The 18870-nt window shown below is 45.5% G+C and overlaps 1 protein-coding gene across 1 annotated transcript in view; it reads left to right on the top strand.

The window, feature by feature from the left end:
- The window catches only part of LOC140123030 (vomeronasal type-2 receptor 26-like), a 33170-nt gene extending 17773 nt beyond the window's left edge, over positions 1–15397 (top strand). Inside the window, exons 4-6 of the mRNA XM_072144282.1 lie at positions 7908–8129; positions 10990–11113; positions 14481–15397. Of these exons, the coding sequence (XP_072000383.1) occupies positions 7908–8129; positions 10990–11113; positions 14481–15397 (1263 nt within the window). The remainder of the gene's footprint in view (positions 1–7907; positions 8130–10989; positions 11114–14480) is intronic.
- The last annotated feature ends 3473 nt before the right edge of the window (positions 15398–18870 follow it).

Below are 18870 nucleotides of genomic sequence, written 5' to 3'. Positions count from 1 at the left end.
CCCCCCATCTCCCCACAGCAGCCATGGCAGTAGTACGTGAGCGATGAGCAGTGTCTCTCAATTGTATGCCAGTTGTTCCTACCTCTCGGCAGCTGGAAAAAAGTCACCCAGTTTTGAACAGTAGCGAGGGTCCAAGAGGTTGTTGAGCCAAAACTCATCTCTATGCCGGATGTTGACTATTCAGCTGTCACTAGTTAGGCAAAGCAGCATGCTGCGAGCCATCTGCGCAAGTGACTCTGAGGGACTCCCGACCTCCATCTCCACTGTATACTACCACAGTGCTTCTGGGTCATCTGCCTCATCTTCTACCTCCTCTGGATGCTCCTTCTCCTCCTTTCTTGACACCTGAGTGGAAAAACCACTGATTTCACCAGACGTCTCCTCCAGTTCAACCACCACCGGACTCATGTGGCCATGAGATGTAGTCACTTCTCCAGTGCCCTGACCAGACAGATTTTGCAGCATGAGTTCCAGAACATGAAGCAGTGGAATGATGCTATTTTTCCCGCAGTCCTGGTGGCTGACAAATAACGTGGCCTCTTCAAAGGGCCTGAGCAAACGGCAGGTGTCACGCATGAGCTGCCAGTGGCTGACATTAATAATTTTTGGATGTTTTATTCTATCCCTGACCCATATTTGCTGGGTAATTTTATTTGGCTGACATTAAAGTTACACAGTAAATCCGGTCCACTTGCATCATCAAAAAATCATTAATGGCTTTTCTCTGTTATAGGCAGTCTAACATATGGAGGATGGAATTCCAACGGGTGGAAACATTGCATATTAGACTATGTTGGGGGACACCGTTCTGCCGCTACAGAGGATGTGCTTGGCTTTGTAAGAATGGCTGATGTATATAGACAGTTTCATGGTGATTTTTAGAATGTCTTGCAGTTGGGTGGAAGACTTGAGGAACCTGTTGACAAACAGATTGAACACGTGTGCCATGCCATCCCTCCTTGGTGCAGCGCAGACACCTATTGTCTGTCATCATGGTTCCGATTTTCAGTTGTTGAGGAAAAAGCCACAGATTGATTTCTTCTTGCATGACGCTGAGCAGTTCCTCCCCTGTATGACTTTGTTTGCCCAGGCACACCAGGTGTAGAACTGCGTGACACCGCTGTGCCCTGCACATGTGGTATGATGGAGCAGCACTTAGACTTGTGGAGGCTGAGGTGGTGGTGCAGAAGGTGGAGGCGGACACTGGCGCAAGAGCAGCAAATTGACACACATCTGCGCTGCCGTGAACCTTGGAAGAAACCGATAAGCTCAAGGACTGGCCCACCTTCTGTTCTACATATTTGTGAAGGGTTGGTACTGCCTTTTCGGAAAAGAAATTTCAGCTTGGAACTCTCCACCTCGGTTTAGCACAAGCCATTAGTTCTCTGAAGGGTGCAGAGTCCACGACATGGAAAGGGAGGAACTGCAGTACCAACAACTTGGACAGGAGCACGGTCAGCTTCTGCACCTTGGGATGGCTGGACGCATACAGTTGTCTCTTTGTAATCGCCTCTTTCAACGACTGCTGGCGCCATGCGTAGCGAGAAGCAGGAGCATCTCCCCTGGAGCCTTGACTGGCTGAAATGGCATGTATTCCACTAGGTGCTGCTGCTGTTGCTGCGGTGGCAGAATGGACCGCCACATCTGAGCCACGTTTCTCCCAGGCCGTTGGATGGTGACGCTGCATGTGTTGAGGCAGGGCCGTGGGGCCAATGTTAGCTTTCTGGCCATGCTTCACTTTCTGCCTGCCGATTTTGCATATACACACGCTCGGCTCCTCTGGTGTCTTAACAAAAACTGCCACACCGCCAAGTTGGTGATTTTACTGCCAACCCTCTGCACTGAGTCATTACTAATGCCACTGCCTCACTGAGACCCTGTACCTCTGCTTATTTGGGGTTTGTACCCCGCGGCTGTTTGGCTTCCGTCCTTGCACTGCTGCCACCCTGTTGACTCACGGCCACAGTAGCGACTTGCTGACTGCTTCGCTGCCTGACGCGCAAGCTGACACTCTCTTCTCCTGACAATGATGATAAATCCCTGGCTTTGCTATTCTCCTCAACGGTCTCATTATGCACAGCCTGACTACTTGCAAGTGCAACATAAATTCCTGTGCCACTCTCCACATCTCTAATTTCCCGCCTACTGCACGAAGCAGCGGATGTCTGCTTTACCTTTTCACTGCCAAGCAGCTGCTGACTGTCCTCAAGGAGTTCGTCCTCTCTGTATAGTGACGCTGAGCGCAGACCACTTAGTTGGCTGGTTGAGGACAGGTGAGGGCCACTGACCTGCTCCTTGGCCATGCCAGCTAAGTGTTGTATCTGACAAACCCATGGACTCTTGACTGGGGTTGTTAGATGTCATTTGGGAGGAAGTAGATGACCTAGTCAATCAATTGACAACCTTTGAGTTGTTTATCAACACACTGCCGCTTGATGACACCGGCAGTTCTGGCCTCACAGAGTCACCCCCGCCACGACGTCCCCTTACTGTGCTGCGACCTGTGCCTGCTCCACCTGCCACCTCTCTGACATATTGGTTAATCAACTATGTTGATTAGACACAGATCTACTTTATCTACCAAAAACTTGAAATTTGGGGTGTACAGAAGCACAAGAACTGACACTCTGGAATAGGAGCAGAAATTACTACAGAAACAATGTGGATTTTACACAGATTTCTTCCTGTTCAATTCAGCAACAAAAAATAACTGCTATTTGGGATATACAGATCCCCCAAAACGGACACATTTACTTAACCATTCCGTTGCGTCCGCTGAAGCGCCACAATCTGCTCGTGTGCAACAAGAACCCCTGTGCAATTCAGGGCAAATCAGAAATATTTGGGAAACATAGACCCTTTGACATAGACCCTGCTTGCGCCAAATTCATTATTTGTATAGACTAGTTTTCACAATATTACTAAATGCATAATTTGTGATTTGGCGCAATTTCCGTTTAGGTGCAAGTTTTGGTGCAAATTTACACCAGTCCCTACCCTGGTCTATGTTGGGATTTTTGTTGTTCCGACTTTTTATGCGACAACAACGCACACAGCAAAAAATACAGCAGATTTATCAAGGGCCAAAGCCACCTTAAATAATCTGACTGCATAGAACGTAAGAAGCCGCTCTAATGATAAAGTACCTCCAATGTATCTACCTTACAATAGTCAGTAGTCACATTGACTTCCCCCAGTAGCCAATAGCTCACTTGCTAATTGTCTTAGTGCTTGGGTCCAGTAGCCAAGGCAGAGCATCTGCTTTCAGTTAGCAATAGACCTAGTGACTGCTTAACATATAGCTAATAGTCACACCACCTTCCCAACAGTAACCATTAGTCACAAGGACATCGTCATTGTGCCTCCCCTCACAATAGGCAATAGTCAGAGAAGCTGCCCCACAATAACCAATAGTCTCAGCACTTGCCCCACAGTAACCACTAGTCACACAGTCTGACCTGACACAAGTAGCCAATAGTCATAGTCCCTGTCCCACAAAAGTCATATAGCCTACTTTCAGTAGCCAAAAATCAAATTGCCTTCCCCTGGTAGCCAAAAGTGACAGTACTTTCCCCCTAGTCAGTAATCATAGCAGCTGCCCAAATAGACAATAGTCATAGTGCTTGCTCACAAGTAGCCACAGTGCCTGCCCCACAGTTAACAATAGTAAAATGACCTAGTTCCTGTGCTTTTCTTCCCTCTAGTCTGCAGGCTAAATGCTTTTGACTGGATCCCACCTATGCAGCTATCCATACAAAACCAAATCCATTATCAACCATGTGAAATGTAAATTAACTCGGAGCAATCGTTTGATCACATATTATTTATTTTCCTCCCAGATCAGCTATGGGGCTATGGATTCTATATTTAACAATAAGATCCGGTTCCCAACTTTTTTCCGTACAGTCCCGGATGATTGGAATCAGCATAATGCGATTGTTCTCTTACTGAAGCATTTTGGATGGAATTGGATTGGAATTGTAAGAGCGGATGATGAGAGCAGTGAACGAGCGGTGATAGATCTCACTAGTGTCCTGACCCGGAACGGGATATGTGTTGTTCTAAATACCATTGTCTATAAACAATACACATTAACAAACTTTATGTCTGGTTCCGAATTTGCTGTCCAAGAGATACTCAAAAGCAATTGTGATGTTATCATATTTCTTGGTAACACAAGGGATCTCGGGGATGTTCAGAATTATTTGCTTCATGGATATAATAATAGGAAAGTTTTTATACTACCGCCTTTATTTACTAAGCATAGTATTGATGTTGGTCACGAGCTGATTGGATCTTTACAGATTTCTCTATCTATTAGAGATATTTTAGGGCTGAAGGATTTTTTGCTCAACGTTGGTCCTTTCAAACATCCAGATTCCAAAATAACGTATGATATATGGGACTTTTATCTTGAATGTTGTGAAAATCCTTCTCAGGACCCGGCCTGCCGATCCTGTAACGATACAAATCTCTTCAGTAAAGTTCACCCTTCTATGTATGATGTCAACAATTTCCGCTTTACCTTCAGTGTGTACTCTGCAGTCTACGCTGTGGCTTATGCGTTACATGATTTATCACTAAGAGAAGGAGATCTGATGTCATTGGCCAAAAACAGGTTCCGAATGTTATCCAAGGTAAATACCCAAGAAGGCAGTAATGTTGAAGAGGCCTTCATGCCCCATTCGCCTTCATTTTATGTTACTGTTTTCTGTTACTTAAAATATCATTAAAATACACAATGTGAGTAATGAGCAATGTGAAAACCAATAATGTGACCAAATATGTGTATTAGATGCCATATACAGCGCCTTGTGAAAGTATTCAGCCCCCTTTAACATTTCTACCTTTTTCCAGATTTCAGGATTCAAACATAAAGATATAAAACTGTAATTTTTTGGTGAAGAATCGACAACAGGTGGGGCACAATTGTGAAATGGAACAAAATTTATTGGATATTTTAAAATATTTGAAAAGTGGGACATGCAATATTATTCGCCTTTTTACTTTCAGTGCAGCAAACTCCCACCAGACGTTCAGTCTCCGATCTCTAAATGACCCAATGTCATCCTAAATCACTGATGATGATAAATATAATCCACCTGTGTGCAATCAAGTCTCAGTATAAATCCACCTGATCTGTGATATCTCAGGTTCTGCATCATGAAGACTAAGGAACACCCTAGGTAAGTGAAGAAGAGGCCCATGATCCCTCTGGATGACCTGCAGAGATCTACAGCTGAGGTGGAAGAGTCTGGCCAGAAGACAACAATCAGTTGTACGCTTCATAAATCTGCCCTTTTATGGGAGAGCGGCAAGAAGAAGCCATTTCTCAAAGATATCCAGAAAAGAGTCTTGTTGAAGGTTTGCTACAAGCCACCTGGGAGACACCACACATGTGGAAGAAGGTGCTCTGGGTCCAAAATCAAACTTTATGGCCACAAGGCCAAACAACATGGTTGGCGTAAAAGCGACATAGCTCATCCCCTGAACACACCATCCCCACTGTCACACATGGTGGAGGCACCATCCCCACTTTCACACATGGTGGTGGCAGCATCCCCACTGTCACACATGGTGGTGGCACCATCCCCACTGTCACACATGGTGGAGGCACCATCCCCAATGTCACACATGGTGGGGGCACCATCCCCAATGTCACACATGGCGGAGGCACCATCCCCAATGTCACACATGGTGGGGGAACCATCCCCATTGTCACACATGGTGAAGGCACCATCCCCTCTGTCACACATGGTGGGGGCACCATCCCCACTGTCACACATGGTGGAGGCACCATCCCCACTGTCACACATGGTGGTGGCACCATCCCCTCTGTCACACATTGTGGAGGCACCATCCCCACTGTCACACATGGTGGGGGCACCATCCCCACTGTCACACATGGTGGGGGCACCATCCCCTCTGTCACACATTGTGGAGGCACTATTCCCACTGTCACACATGGTGGAGGCACCATCCCCAATGTCACACTTGGTGGAGGCACCATCCCCACTGTCACACATGGTGGTGGCACTGTCCCCACTGCCACACATGGTGGTGGCACCATCCCCGCTGTCACACATGGTGGTGGCACCATCCCCGCTGACACACATGGTGGTGGCACCATCCCCGCTGACACACATGGTGGAGGCACCATCCCCACTGTCACACATGGTGGTGGCACCATCCTCACTGTCACACATGGTGGTGGCACCATCCCCACTGTCACACATGGTGGTGGCACTGTCCCCGCTGTCACACATGGTGGTGGCACCATCCCCGCTGTCACACATGGTGGTGGCACCATCCCCGCTGACACACATGGCGGTGGCACCATCCCCACTGTCACACATGGTGGTGGCACCTTCATGGTTTGGGCTTTCCTTCAGTAGGGACAGGAAAGATGGTTAAAATTGATGGGAAAAAACCTGAAAAAGAGTCTGGAAAAGACCTGAGACTGGGACTGAGAATAATCTTCCAACAAGACAATGATTCCAAACATAAAGCCAAATATACAATGGAGGGTTTGCAAACGTAACCATGTGTTACAAAGGCAAAGTCAAAGTCCAGACATGAATCCAATGGAGAATCTGAGGAAAGAGCTGAAAACTGCTGCTCACAAATGTTTCATCCAACATCCCTGATCTCCAGCTCTTCTTCAAGGAAGAATTGGCAAGAATTTCAGTTTCTCGATGTGTAAAACTGATAGTGACCTGATACCCTAAGACAGTGATGGCAAACCTTTTAAAGATCGAGTGCCCAAAATGAGACTTAAAAACCATTAGCTTTTCCCATAGTGCCAGCACAGCAATTTAGGCAGTAACAAACTTACTGCTATCAGAACTTTTGATTCCAATCCAACACCTTTTCACTCTTCGGACAGGACCAAGCAGCACAGGCAGGGCATTACTTGGACTGCCAGAGACTGCAGGAAAGTGCCATGTCTGGCAAACCCTGTGCCTGGGAGACAGCCCGTGTGCCCACAGAGATGCCTTCGAGTGCCATCTTTGGCACCAGTGCCATAGGTTCGCCACCACTTCCATAAGACCTGCAGCTGTAAACCCAGCAAAAGGGGGCGCTACAAAGTATTAACTTAAGGGGCGGAATAATATTGAACACCCTACTTTTCAGTTTATTTTTTACAAAAGTTTAAAATATCTAAGAAAGTTTGTTCTACTTCACGACTGTGCTCCCCTTGTTGCTGATTCTTCACCAACAATTACGGTCACCTCTGCTCGAGGGATTGCCCAAAGAAACAAAAAGGTTTTGTACATGAAATGTCCGGGGGTTACTGCAGGTCCTACAGGCGTCATGTGGTAATGATTGCTGAAGCCAAATGGTTCGGACAGGACTCAATAGCGAATGTGTGGCCACTGCAGCCAAAATGTGAGGAAGCCATCTCGTTTCTAAGGGACAACATAACTACATTTATGAGAAATTATCTTCACACAGGAACATTGTTTTTAAACATCCAATTGAAGAAATGTTTACATTTGGCAAATAAATTTGAATGGCCAAATGGGAAAACCCCTTTAAGCTTCTTATGCCTTGGTTTTTTTACAAAAAAAGGCTTGTAAAATTATGCAAATGAGCTTGGGAGGCTCCATAGATCTTAGTAGAGCCTAGAGCCTCTCGAGCCTATTAGCATGATTTCTAAAGCCTTCTTTCTAAAAAATTAGGGCATAGGAAGCTTAAAGAAGAATGGAACCTCTATGTCAGAACACCAGTCTGTCAGTGTACTTGGTTTACAAATCTTCATCCCAGTAGTAGGAGTGCAGAACGAGTGAGTATAGAAGGTTTCTTGTTTTTACAGACCCTCCCAGCCGTATCTCATTTGCTTAATTCCTGGACATTGATGAGACTTAAATTGTATCACAGTAACAAAACATTCTGTCATTCTGTAGGTCAATCGCTACTTACAGACGGTGAATTTCACGACTCCTGGGGGGGAGGAGCTTCACTTCAATGAGAATAGAAGCACGCCTGCACGATTTGATGTATTAAACTATTATATATTGAACACCTCAAAAGAAATAACAAGAATCGGATATTTTAATGATGTGGGCGGTGATCAGCAATTCATGATAAATGACAGCGACATTCACTGGGACCCAAAATTTACTCAGGTAGATGAACTGTATGAGGCAATAGATATTATTAGAAATATTTAAAGGGAACTTGTCACATGGTGTTACCTACTATATTTCTCATTTTATGTGATGACCAGGACCTACTAGGTAAACAGATTTTGGTGTCAGTGTGACCTGCTTACCAACTATATTTCTTATTTGGGTTCGAATCTATTCCCATAAACAGAACAGTTTGAGAAATCTCCAGAAAATGTGACCCAAAAAACCCCTGTGTTGCCACATCTCTAACAATCATCTGTTGTTTTTTCTACTAAAACCACAGGTGTGTTACACCGCCTTTAAGTTTTCCTGAATTTTAATATACCTCCAAAACCCATGGGATCTAATGTAGATTTTGTTCATTTGAAAGAAGGTCCTATTTAGATCAGATTCCCTGCTGCCGATATAGGCCGGAGTGGGGACAGGTTGGCTGTAGTATACAGCCAGCCTGTCCCCATGTAGTATACAGCCAGCCTGCCCCTAGTAGTATACAGCCTGCCCCCATGTAGTATACAGCCAGCCTGCCCCTAGTAGTATACAGCCAGCCTGCCCCTAGTAGTATACAGCCAGCCTGTCCCCATGTAGTATACAGCCAGCCTGCCCCTAGTAGTATACAGCCTGCCTCCATGTAGTATACAGCCAGCCTGCCCCTAGTAGTATACAGCCAGCCTGTCCCCATGTAGTATACAGCCAGCCTGCCCCTAGTAGTATACAGCCAGCCTGTCCCCATGTAGTATACAGCCAGCCTGCCCCTAGTAGTATACAGCCTGCCCCCATGTAGTATACAGCCAGCCTGCCCCTAGTAGTATACAGCCTGCCTCCCACCCCAGCTCTTATATACTCACCCTCCAATGTACGGCACGGCTCCCCGATGTCGGCTTGTCTTCTTTCTTCCTTCGCGGCTCCTCTTCTTTCTTCTGTCTTCTTAAACTGCCGGCATGGACGCGGCCATGTTTTCTTCCTGCAGGCACATACTATGACGCGTCCGCTGCTGAACTCATAGTATGCGCCGGCCGGAAGATAACATGGCCGCGTCCGTGCCTGCAGTTTAAGAAGACAGAAGAAAGAAGACGAGCCAAGCCGACATCGGGGAGCCGCTTGACACCGGAGGGTGAGTATATAAGTTTATTTTTTTTAATAGACTCGTGAATAAGCCAAAGAGACAGGTTTCAGCACATTTTTTGTGATGAAAAACTCGACTTATACATGAGTATATATGGCAATTTGATGTTGCATAATTAACAGTATCTGTAAAAATAAGGTAATCATCTTACACTGAGGGTCTTCTATTATCACTCATAAATGTTTATCAAGAAATGTTTTTAAAAAAGAACAGAATTCCAATGAAACGAGGTTGAAGATAAATATGTTGCTCGGTGCGGTCTAAGCAGATATGGTATCACGTTGCTTGGCATAAGAGGAGAAGGTGAACCTAAGAGATGAGTATCGGAGGATTTGATGACTTGGAGTGTTGTCTTAGTGATGGGTTTATCACATGGGCCTGGGGGATCTATATTCCACAGTTGTGCTTTCTGGGCATTAGTCAAGGAGTGGGCTTCTAATTCAAAGCTCAGAGTTGGGGGTTATGGTGTTGGATACATCTTTTTTAGAGTATTGCTATATAATAGCTGGCCTCATTGACTCTTCTAAGTTTCAGGCGCTTATAAGGAATCCTTGCTTTTTGGCCTTCCAGGAATGAGTTGAATGATGCTCTAATTTGTAAGACGAAGGCTTTGGTAATGGCTAAAAGCAGGCTCTGCTTGAGGTACAGGAACTTAGTGCCAGGGCTTGAGAAGGCACTTTCTTGAGAACTGAGGTCAACAATGGTGCTGAATTGCCATCTGTGGAAGCTGCATCTTAGTCGGTTAGGCTCTCAGCTTCTGAATTGTCTGGCACATTGAAGTCCTGCAATGCCATGCTGGTGGTGGGGCAGTGAGGCGAGCTTTTTACAGATTATTTTTCCAAATCCTTTTGATTTTTCTTACATTTGGGGGTAGTATAATAGTTAGGTCCTTTGTCTTTCCTAGATTTTCAAATTTTGGGTTTGATGAATTGCTGATAAGCCACGGTTTGGGGTCCGTGTGTTGAAGCTCTTATTCAGACGTCCTCTATGTAGCTTGGTCAGGTTTTTCAAAACTTTTTTGATGATTATTTAACTATTTTTATGTTCCCTAGTGGTGATTACCAATTTCATTAAAATCTGACCAGGTCCAGACACCGAACCTGGAACCAAACCCCACCGGTAACAACCACTATTGGTGCTGGCCTCGATCACAAGTGTTAACTGTTTAAATATTACTGACAAAGTCAGGCATTAATTGCTAGGGGTTGAAACATAACTTTGCAGTTCTGAACTTTTTTCAACCTTTCCAATACATTGCATGTAATATTAAATGGTACCACTAGAAAGTAGATTTGTTCTGCAAATAAAGTGCTAAAAACTGAAAAAACAATACAAGAATTACAAACCAGTAAAAGTTAAGTGCCTCGAGTTAAGGTCTGTAAAGGTCCATGAGCCCTCCTCATACATTCTTAATGTCATTGAGCTGTTCTATTCTGGGTTGGGGTATAACATCTCAAATCACACCATAATCCCATCCTGCTTTCCAATCTATGTACTGAGGAGTCGCATTAATTCCATCAAACACAATCCACAGATAAGTAGCGGATGTTTCTGTCTGATCTATAGAGCATCTGTCACTGCAAAATCATTATAATACATGAAATGCAAGTTGTATGGTCATTTCCCATCATTCCCTGCAGCTGGACATAGGTTTTGGGCCACCATTTGTACCCTGATACTTATAGTCCTGTATACAGAAGCTCCAGGATTTCTCATGAACTTCCTCTATTCCAGACTCCACAATCTCTCTGCAATCCTCGCTGTCTACATGGATACAGGAAAGTTCTCCATGAAGAAAAACCCAGATGCTGCTACTATTGTGTCCCATGTCCAGAGGGGGAAATCTCCAACCAGACAGGTAATATTATTCTCAGACGACCAAATGTGCAGTGAATGAAGCCGGGGAGTTTGAAAGATAAACCTCAATTAACAGTCAATGCCAATTAATCATATAGACCAAACAGCGCCCTGCAACCCACCCGTGCTCCTCTCCTCTCCCCTGTGCTCCTCCACACCAGCAGGGTGGCACACGGGATCCAGCCTCCCAACTTACTGTATACCTGTATTGTGGTCTGTATTTATGATATCCTGCTGTTCTCCAAGCTCCCATCGGGCCCATGTATGGCAAGTTCTCAGGTGCCTAAGAGCCAATCGCCTTTATGCTAAACTCAAGAAGTGCCAATTTCATCAGAAGAGTCTTCCTTTCCTCAGATACATCATCTAGGACTTTGTGCTATACAGAGATTCATGGGCTTTGCTAATTACTACCGGCAGTTCATACGACATTTTTCCTCTACTATTGTGCCGGCTTCCGGCAGCTGAAGAAGTTTTCTCTTAGCTAAGGTCTGCCTTTGTCTCTGCTTCCATTCTTATCCAACCTGATATTGAGAAACCATTCCTGCTAGAGGTTGACGCCTCATTCGTTGGTGCTGGAGCCGTTCTCACCCAGAAAGGGCCCGAAGGTCAAACCCTCAACTGTGGCTTCTTCTCTAAGAACTTCTGCAGAGAGGAATTATTCCATGGTGATCGGGAGCTTCTGGACATAAAGCTAGCTTTAGAGAAAAGGTGTTATCTTCTGAAAGCAGCTCGTCATCCGGTCTGTATCTACACCGCCCCTAAGAGTCTGCAGACTGCTCAGCATCTCAACTCTCGACAGGCTTGTTGGTCCCTCTTCTTGTCTAACTTCAACTTCATGATACATTTCCGTCCTGCAGAGAAGAATGTTAAGGCCAATGCCATCTCTCATGCCTCTCGTGTAAATGGGTAAGAACCCGCTCCTAGCCATATGGTTCCTTCTGAACGGCTAAATGTTGCTTCTCCTGTGGACCTACGGCAGCTTCCTCCGGCCAGCTCTTAGGAAGAGGATACTAATGTGGGGACATTTCTCTCATGTGGCTTTGACACCCTGGGATGTGTCGCTCTCATATCTCATTTCTATCTGGTCAGGGACGTACATGATTTTGTGAGCTCCTGCACTTCCTGTGCCCATAACAAGTCAGGTCTGCTCCTACCATTGCTAATACCCTGTTGCCCATGGACTCACAAAGCCATGGACTTTACAACAGATCTCCCTTTATCTTCCGGTAATACAGTCATCTGCATGGGAATGGATTCTCTAAGATATTCCAGGTCCAGGTCTTGCAGCTTCATTGCTTCTCCTATCTTTGAGAAAGGGTCGTCCGACCTGAAACTTCGCGTTAAACGCGTTAAAAGGAATTTGAAATACCTTGATTTTATTTTCCTAGTGTATGTTATTTATTGAAAATCATCTTTATGTTGGAGTTGAGTCAGTGATTCACTGCCGTTGATACACCCCCTACCGGTTGTCAGCGCCCGTTAGATCTAGCTGACCCATCCTCTATAAATCCCTCTGCAGACTGCCTCAGACCATGGGGTCCAGTTTATTTCCCGATTCTGGTGATCCCTGTGTAGCCAACTTCAAGTAAGTTGGATTTCTCCCCTGTGTACCATCCACAGTCAAATAAACAAATAGAGAGAGTTAACTAGACTCTGGGCTGTTATCTCCATCATTGTTTCTCTGCCCATCAGGACGACTCATCCACTCTGTTGCCATTGGCACAATTCTGCTAGCTCCGCTCCCTTCTTCATTGTCTAAAGACAACACCCAAGCCCTCCTCTTCCTCTTTTTGTGCCTTCGGATGTTCCTGCCATGGAAGAGTTGGTCCAAGATCTTAAGTCTATCTGGAAGCAGACTCGACTTTCCTTGCTACAGGCATCTGCTCGAACCAAGGCCGACAAAAAACGTAGGCATTCACCAATCTTCTCTCCGGGTAATAAGGTGTGGCTGTCCACCAGGCATATCTGTCTGAAGATTCACAGCTGCAAACTTGGTCCACATTTCCTGGGACCATTCGAGTTGCTGAAGCAGGATCGGTTCCAGGTTGGTTGCTGGGGCCTCAGTGGGCCCCTTTGCAGTGAACTCACGTAGCAGCCTTAAAAATTCAGAAACCAAATCAGTCCCCTGTTCTCTAAAATATTCCCTTGTTTGTCATACCAAACAGTCACTTCATAGTTATTTTATATAAGTCTCCCTTACCCGCCATGGATTTGTTATGTGCAGCCTTATGTGGGCCCCCCCAGCAGCTCTGGGCATCGGCATTTGACCAAATTTGCCTAGTGCTGGTGCCAGTCCTGTGCTGAAGCACATAAACTATGTGGCGCATAAGATCCACCTTCCTCCCTTTACGCGCATCCCAAACTCCTTCCACGTCTCTCTTCTGAAACCAGTCATCCTGAACTGTTTCTCCCGCCAAGTACCTCCTCCTGCTCTCGTGGCAGTTCTTCCTTGTCAATTGGAAGGGGCTTGGGCCTACGTCTCGGGTTGTAGGTTTACCTATGCTCTTCTGTGTCCCTCTCCACGCCAACAGCAGTCTCGTTTACCTCTCTGTGATCCAGCGGTGGCTCCTGCGAGATGTAAAGGGCGAGCACGCCGCTAATTGGTGTTGCAGGCCGCCTGACCTGTTAAGTAGCCAGCCTCTGCCGTTGATACCATGCCAGAGCTTTCTGCCTCGTGCCCTTGAAAAAGCTTGCTCCTTATGCCCTGCAATTGTTTGGTTAATTCCCGTTGTGACCCCGGTTATGTTACTGATTACGCCTCTCCGCTGCTAGCCCTGACCTTCTGCTCTGAATTTGACCTTGATCCAGTGCTGCCTGTCTCGAATTCCTGTCCGGCGTCACGGCTCTCTAGCTTTCCTTGGCCGTCATCGCAACAAAGTTGTGCCTGTGTTTCAACCTGGTGATATCCTGCCTCAGCAAGTCCAACCTGGTGAAAACCAGGTGCCATATAAACTCCGCTCCCAGGTGTCTGCTTTTGTCATCGCTCATGGTGGTACAGTAGGTCCACTACCCCTGATCCTTACACAGACTTTCATCTATAAAACACTTAGATTAACCTATTAAAACAGGTTTTCCAGTTGGAGATTCCATACTATATCATCTTTTATAATCTCCAATATCTAGATTATTCCTCTGTACTCACATAATAGGTAAGGCCATACTGTACTTTATCTACAATTAATCTCTCTCCAAGGTTCAGAAAGTTTTTACCATTATAATGAATCCAGACACAGGTAATAGGAGAAACGTGACTACTGTATAAATCATAAAAATGAAAAGAATAAATAAACCAAATCACAATAAGAAGTTCCATGTGTAACATCAATGTAAGTAATTATTAATGTGTCATGTACATCACATCTCCACAGATATGGAAACTTGTCTGAAGTGTTCCAGGGATCAATGGTCAAACGAGAGAAGAGACTCCTGTATCCTCAGAGCGGTGGAGTTCCTGTCTTATGAGGAAACCCTGGGATTGTCTCTTGTGGTTCTTGCTGTGGTCCTCTGTCTTCTGACTGCTGTTATATTGGGGATTTTCATCAGACACAAGGACACGGCCATTGTAAAAGCCAATAACCAGAACCTCAGCTTTATCCTTCTTCTCACGCTCATTTTATCCTCTCTCTGCCCTTTTCTATTTATTGGCCATCCAACCGAGACGTCCTGTCTCCTCCGACAAGTGGCTTTTAGTAACATCTTTACAGTTTCAGTTTCTACAATTTTGGTGAAAACCATCACAGTGATCTTGGCCTTTAGAGCCACAAAACCAGATACAAGACTGAGGAGATGGCTCGGAAGACAATTCTCATCTGGTCTGCTGATCATCTTCTCATCTGTTGAAGTTGTCATCTGTGTCTTTTGGTTGTCTTTCTCTCCACCATTCCCATATCAAGATACGACAACAGAAATCGGGAAGATCATTCTACATTGTGATGAAGGGTCTATCGTTGCTTTCTATGTTGCTATAGGTTATGTGGGACTCCTGGCTGTCTTGAGCTTCGCTGTAGCATTTTTTGCCAGAAAACTTCCAGACACCTTCAACGAGGCTCAGTACATCAGCTTCAGCATGCTGGTCTTCTGCAGTCTGTGGATTTCCTTCATTCTGGCCTATCTCAGCACCAAGGGGAAGTACATGGTGGCTGTGGAGGTCCTCACCATTGAGGTTTCGGGTGCAGGACTTTTGATTTGTATCTTCATTCCTAAATGTTACATTATTCTTCTGAGACCAGAACTGAATGTTAGAGGAAACTTAATAATTAAAAAAACTCTTAAGATTACAATATAATGACTTTAGGATCAGGGTAGAATTAGAGGAAACGGAAACAGTAAATTATGCAATACAAGGATTCCCCAAAAATTCTTATACGCAATCCTAGTGGACAGTTGATTCTAGACTCTCTGGAGGCAGAAAAGTAAATGGCGCATCTCCTCTAGGATACCCCTAAAATGCACTAGGACAAAATTATCTAGAAATACAAATATAAACCTCCAGTTACTATACGGCACAAGCATAAAGTACTAGCAGGGACTGTACTGCACAAATAAATATATACTAGCCGTCACTCTACTACACAAATATATAACAGCCGTGCCTATACTGTACACATAAATCTATACCTACAGTGACTATACTTCACACATAAATCACTACCAGCAGTGACTATATTGCACAAACAAAATATATACCAGCAGTGACTATATTATGCACATAAATATATACCAGAAACAACTATACTGTGCACATAAACTTATACCAACAGCAACTATATCAGACAAATAAATATCTACAAACAATCCAAATTCTGCACTCATTAAAATATAATTTATAAAAAGGGAATATCCTACACATATAAACCTATAACAGCAGTTGTAATACAGCAAATACATACAAATATATAGGAGCAATAACCAAGTTGCTTACCTGAATCATTACTAGCAGTGTATATACTGCACACATGCATATATATAAGCAGGAAATATTCTTCAAACATAAAAACATGCTTGCGATAAATATACCACACCTTTAAATATAGTATGTGGCTGTAATAAAGATCCCTTTAGATAATGATCCCTTTAGATAATGGCCCTGCAGTGCATAGATATATACCAGCAATGATTAAAATACATATCTAAAACATTATATATATATACACGTAAAATAGACCTGTAGATACGGTAAATATCTTTACTATTCAAAGAGGATTCACGTTTTGGCCCATAAACAGCTCTACTTCAAGAACAATTGGTGAAGAAATCTGCAAATTATAGCACAAATATATACAAATCAATGAAAAATATATATCAAAACAATTTACAAAAATATGTAAACTCAAAGAATTTGGAACTGCGAACTTGAGATAGAAGCTTGACATTTTGTCCTTGTATTAGATGTGTGTCACAGTTTGTGAAGGAAGAACCGTCTGTGAGTCTCTTTGGGAAAAGTCTGTGGTCCCCCTGGGCCACAGTGGGGGATGGTATGAGACCCACGGTGGCAGCCAAGGTAACAAATGCAGGAAACAGCCACAACCTGGGATGACAGCAGGAATGCAGAGGAAAGCTGGCAATGCTGGTAATGAACGAAGATACCGCTGGGCAGGAACTCTGGAAGGAACAGCAGGAGCACGGGATGGCTGGAGGATAGGAGCACGGGAATGACCTACAGGACACTGACCACAGGATTCAGACCAGGGGATACGGACCACTGGATACGGACCACCAAACAGGGACCACAGGATAAAGACCACAGGATACACACAGGAACGGGACCTTGGGATACACACAGGGGGCTTTCACTTCAGTGGGAAGATTTTAAGATCTGTCAGGGAGTGAAGGGAGCCGCAGGGTTATATAGGAAACCCGGAAGTGACTAGCACAAAAGCGAAGGACGCTTTAAGGCCCTTTAAGTTCTGAGAAGTCACCGCACGCACCCTAGTAGCGGGAGCGCGCGGCCTGGATGGCAGGAGACGTGCATCTGGGACAAGGAGCGCAGCTAGGAGCCAGGATAGGTAAGTCCGGGGATGGGGGATAGATGTCGCCACAGCGAGGAGCGCGTGTGTGCCCAGGATCCGTGCCATGGATCGTGGGGACTCCCGTGGTCCTCTACCAGAGCATTTGTGGAGGAGAGCAGGTGCAAGAGATGTCTTGCAGGAGGATAACTGTAAATGAACTGACACCTTACCAGCGAAGTCCGAAGAGGTCAGGACGGTTTGTGGTGAAGAAGTGCAGCTTGGGGGGCATTCTGATCCCCAACTCAGGATTTCACCAGTTTTCCAGTCGAGGACCGGAGTATGGTGTTGCAGCCATGGAAGAACAAGAAGGAGAGATGAGGTGGAACGTGGCAGGACATAGAAGGAGAGTCTTTCTCTATGACGAACTCCAACCTGGAGAGGGACTAGCTTAGTGCGGTACTGGACTAGAACAGGCAAAATCTGTCCATCGATGGAGGATATGGATAAAGGGTTCTTGATGGGAACCACAGGAATGTGATGCCGGGAGACCAGAGCGGCATCCACAAAATTCCCCAAAGAACCGGAGTCTAGGAATTCTGGGACTTGCATTGGAGCATTGTTACAGACACTGAGAATTACGGGAACTGTAAAGCGTGGAGATCCAGTATTATCAACTAGGGATGTTTGTCCTAGAATTCCAAGGTGTTGGTGTCCCCTAGATGTAGAAGGGCGGATAGGACACATCCCGATGAGATGCTGGGAACTGGCGCAGTAAAGGCAGAGTTTCTCCTGGAGATATCTGGAACGTTCCTCAACGGTGAGACAGGCATTGTTGACTTGCATGGATTCCAATTCAGACTGTGCATCTAGGGTCTGGAACGGCTTTTGGAACACCGGAGCCAGGAGAGGCAGGCGTGGGGCCAGACTTGCGGTTGTTCGTGGAGCAATTCTCCAACACGCTCCGTGAACCGCACGTCTATCCGAGTGGCCAGAGTGATAAGACCACTCAGAGTAGCAGGGAGAACACGGGCAGCCAGTGCGTCTTTTACCTGGAAAGATAGTCCTTTCTTGAAGGCTGCTGACAAGGCCGAATCATTCCAGGAGAGCTCAGAAGCTATGGTGCAGAACTTGACGGCATATTTGCCCATGGACAAGCCTCCTTGGCGCAAATTCAGCAGCGCCACCTCAGCGTCACCAAATATGGACCACAGGATTCAGACCACCTGATACACACAGGAAGGGGACCTCTGGATACACACAGGAACTGGACCTCGGGATACACACAGGAGGTTTTCACTTCAGTGGGAAGACTTGAAGATCCGGCAGGGAGTGAAGGGAGCCGCCGGTTATCACCTGGAAGTGATAATCGCCAATGGTAAGGATGCTGGCCCGTTAATTTCTGAGAAGAAAGCTTGCATACCCTAGTAGCGGGAGCGTGTCGCCTGGATGGCAGGAGGAGTGCGGCCTGCATGCCGGGACCCGGAGCGCAGCCAGGAGCCAGGATAGGAAAGTCCAAGGATGGGGGATACATGTCGCAACAGTGAGGAGCACGGGTGTGCCCGCAATCCCCGACATGGAACGCGGGGACAACCGTGACGATGTGAAGCTTGGACTTTGCCTTTGGTCATGGCTCCCTCAAACACTGCACTGATAAATATATAAACAACTATTTGGTACAAAGTTTCAGCCAATTGGCGAGATCAAAAAATGTGCACTCTGCACCCCACACAGATAAAACACAGAAATGTAGATATATTTGCTAATTTATTAAACAAGAAAAACTGAAATATCACAAAGTCATAAGTATTCT

The sequence above is a fragment of the Engystomops pustulosus genome, chromosome 3 (assembly GCF_040894005.1).
Source record: "Engystomops pustulosus chromosome 3, aEngPut4.maternal, whole genome shotgun sequence".
NCBI lineage: Eukaryota > Metazoa > Chordata > Amphibia > Anura > Leptodactylidae > Engystomops > Engystomops pustulosus.
The sequence above is the reverse complement of the archived record's forward strand: the minus strand, read 5'-3'. Positions and strand labels throughout refer to the sequence as shown.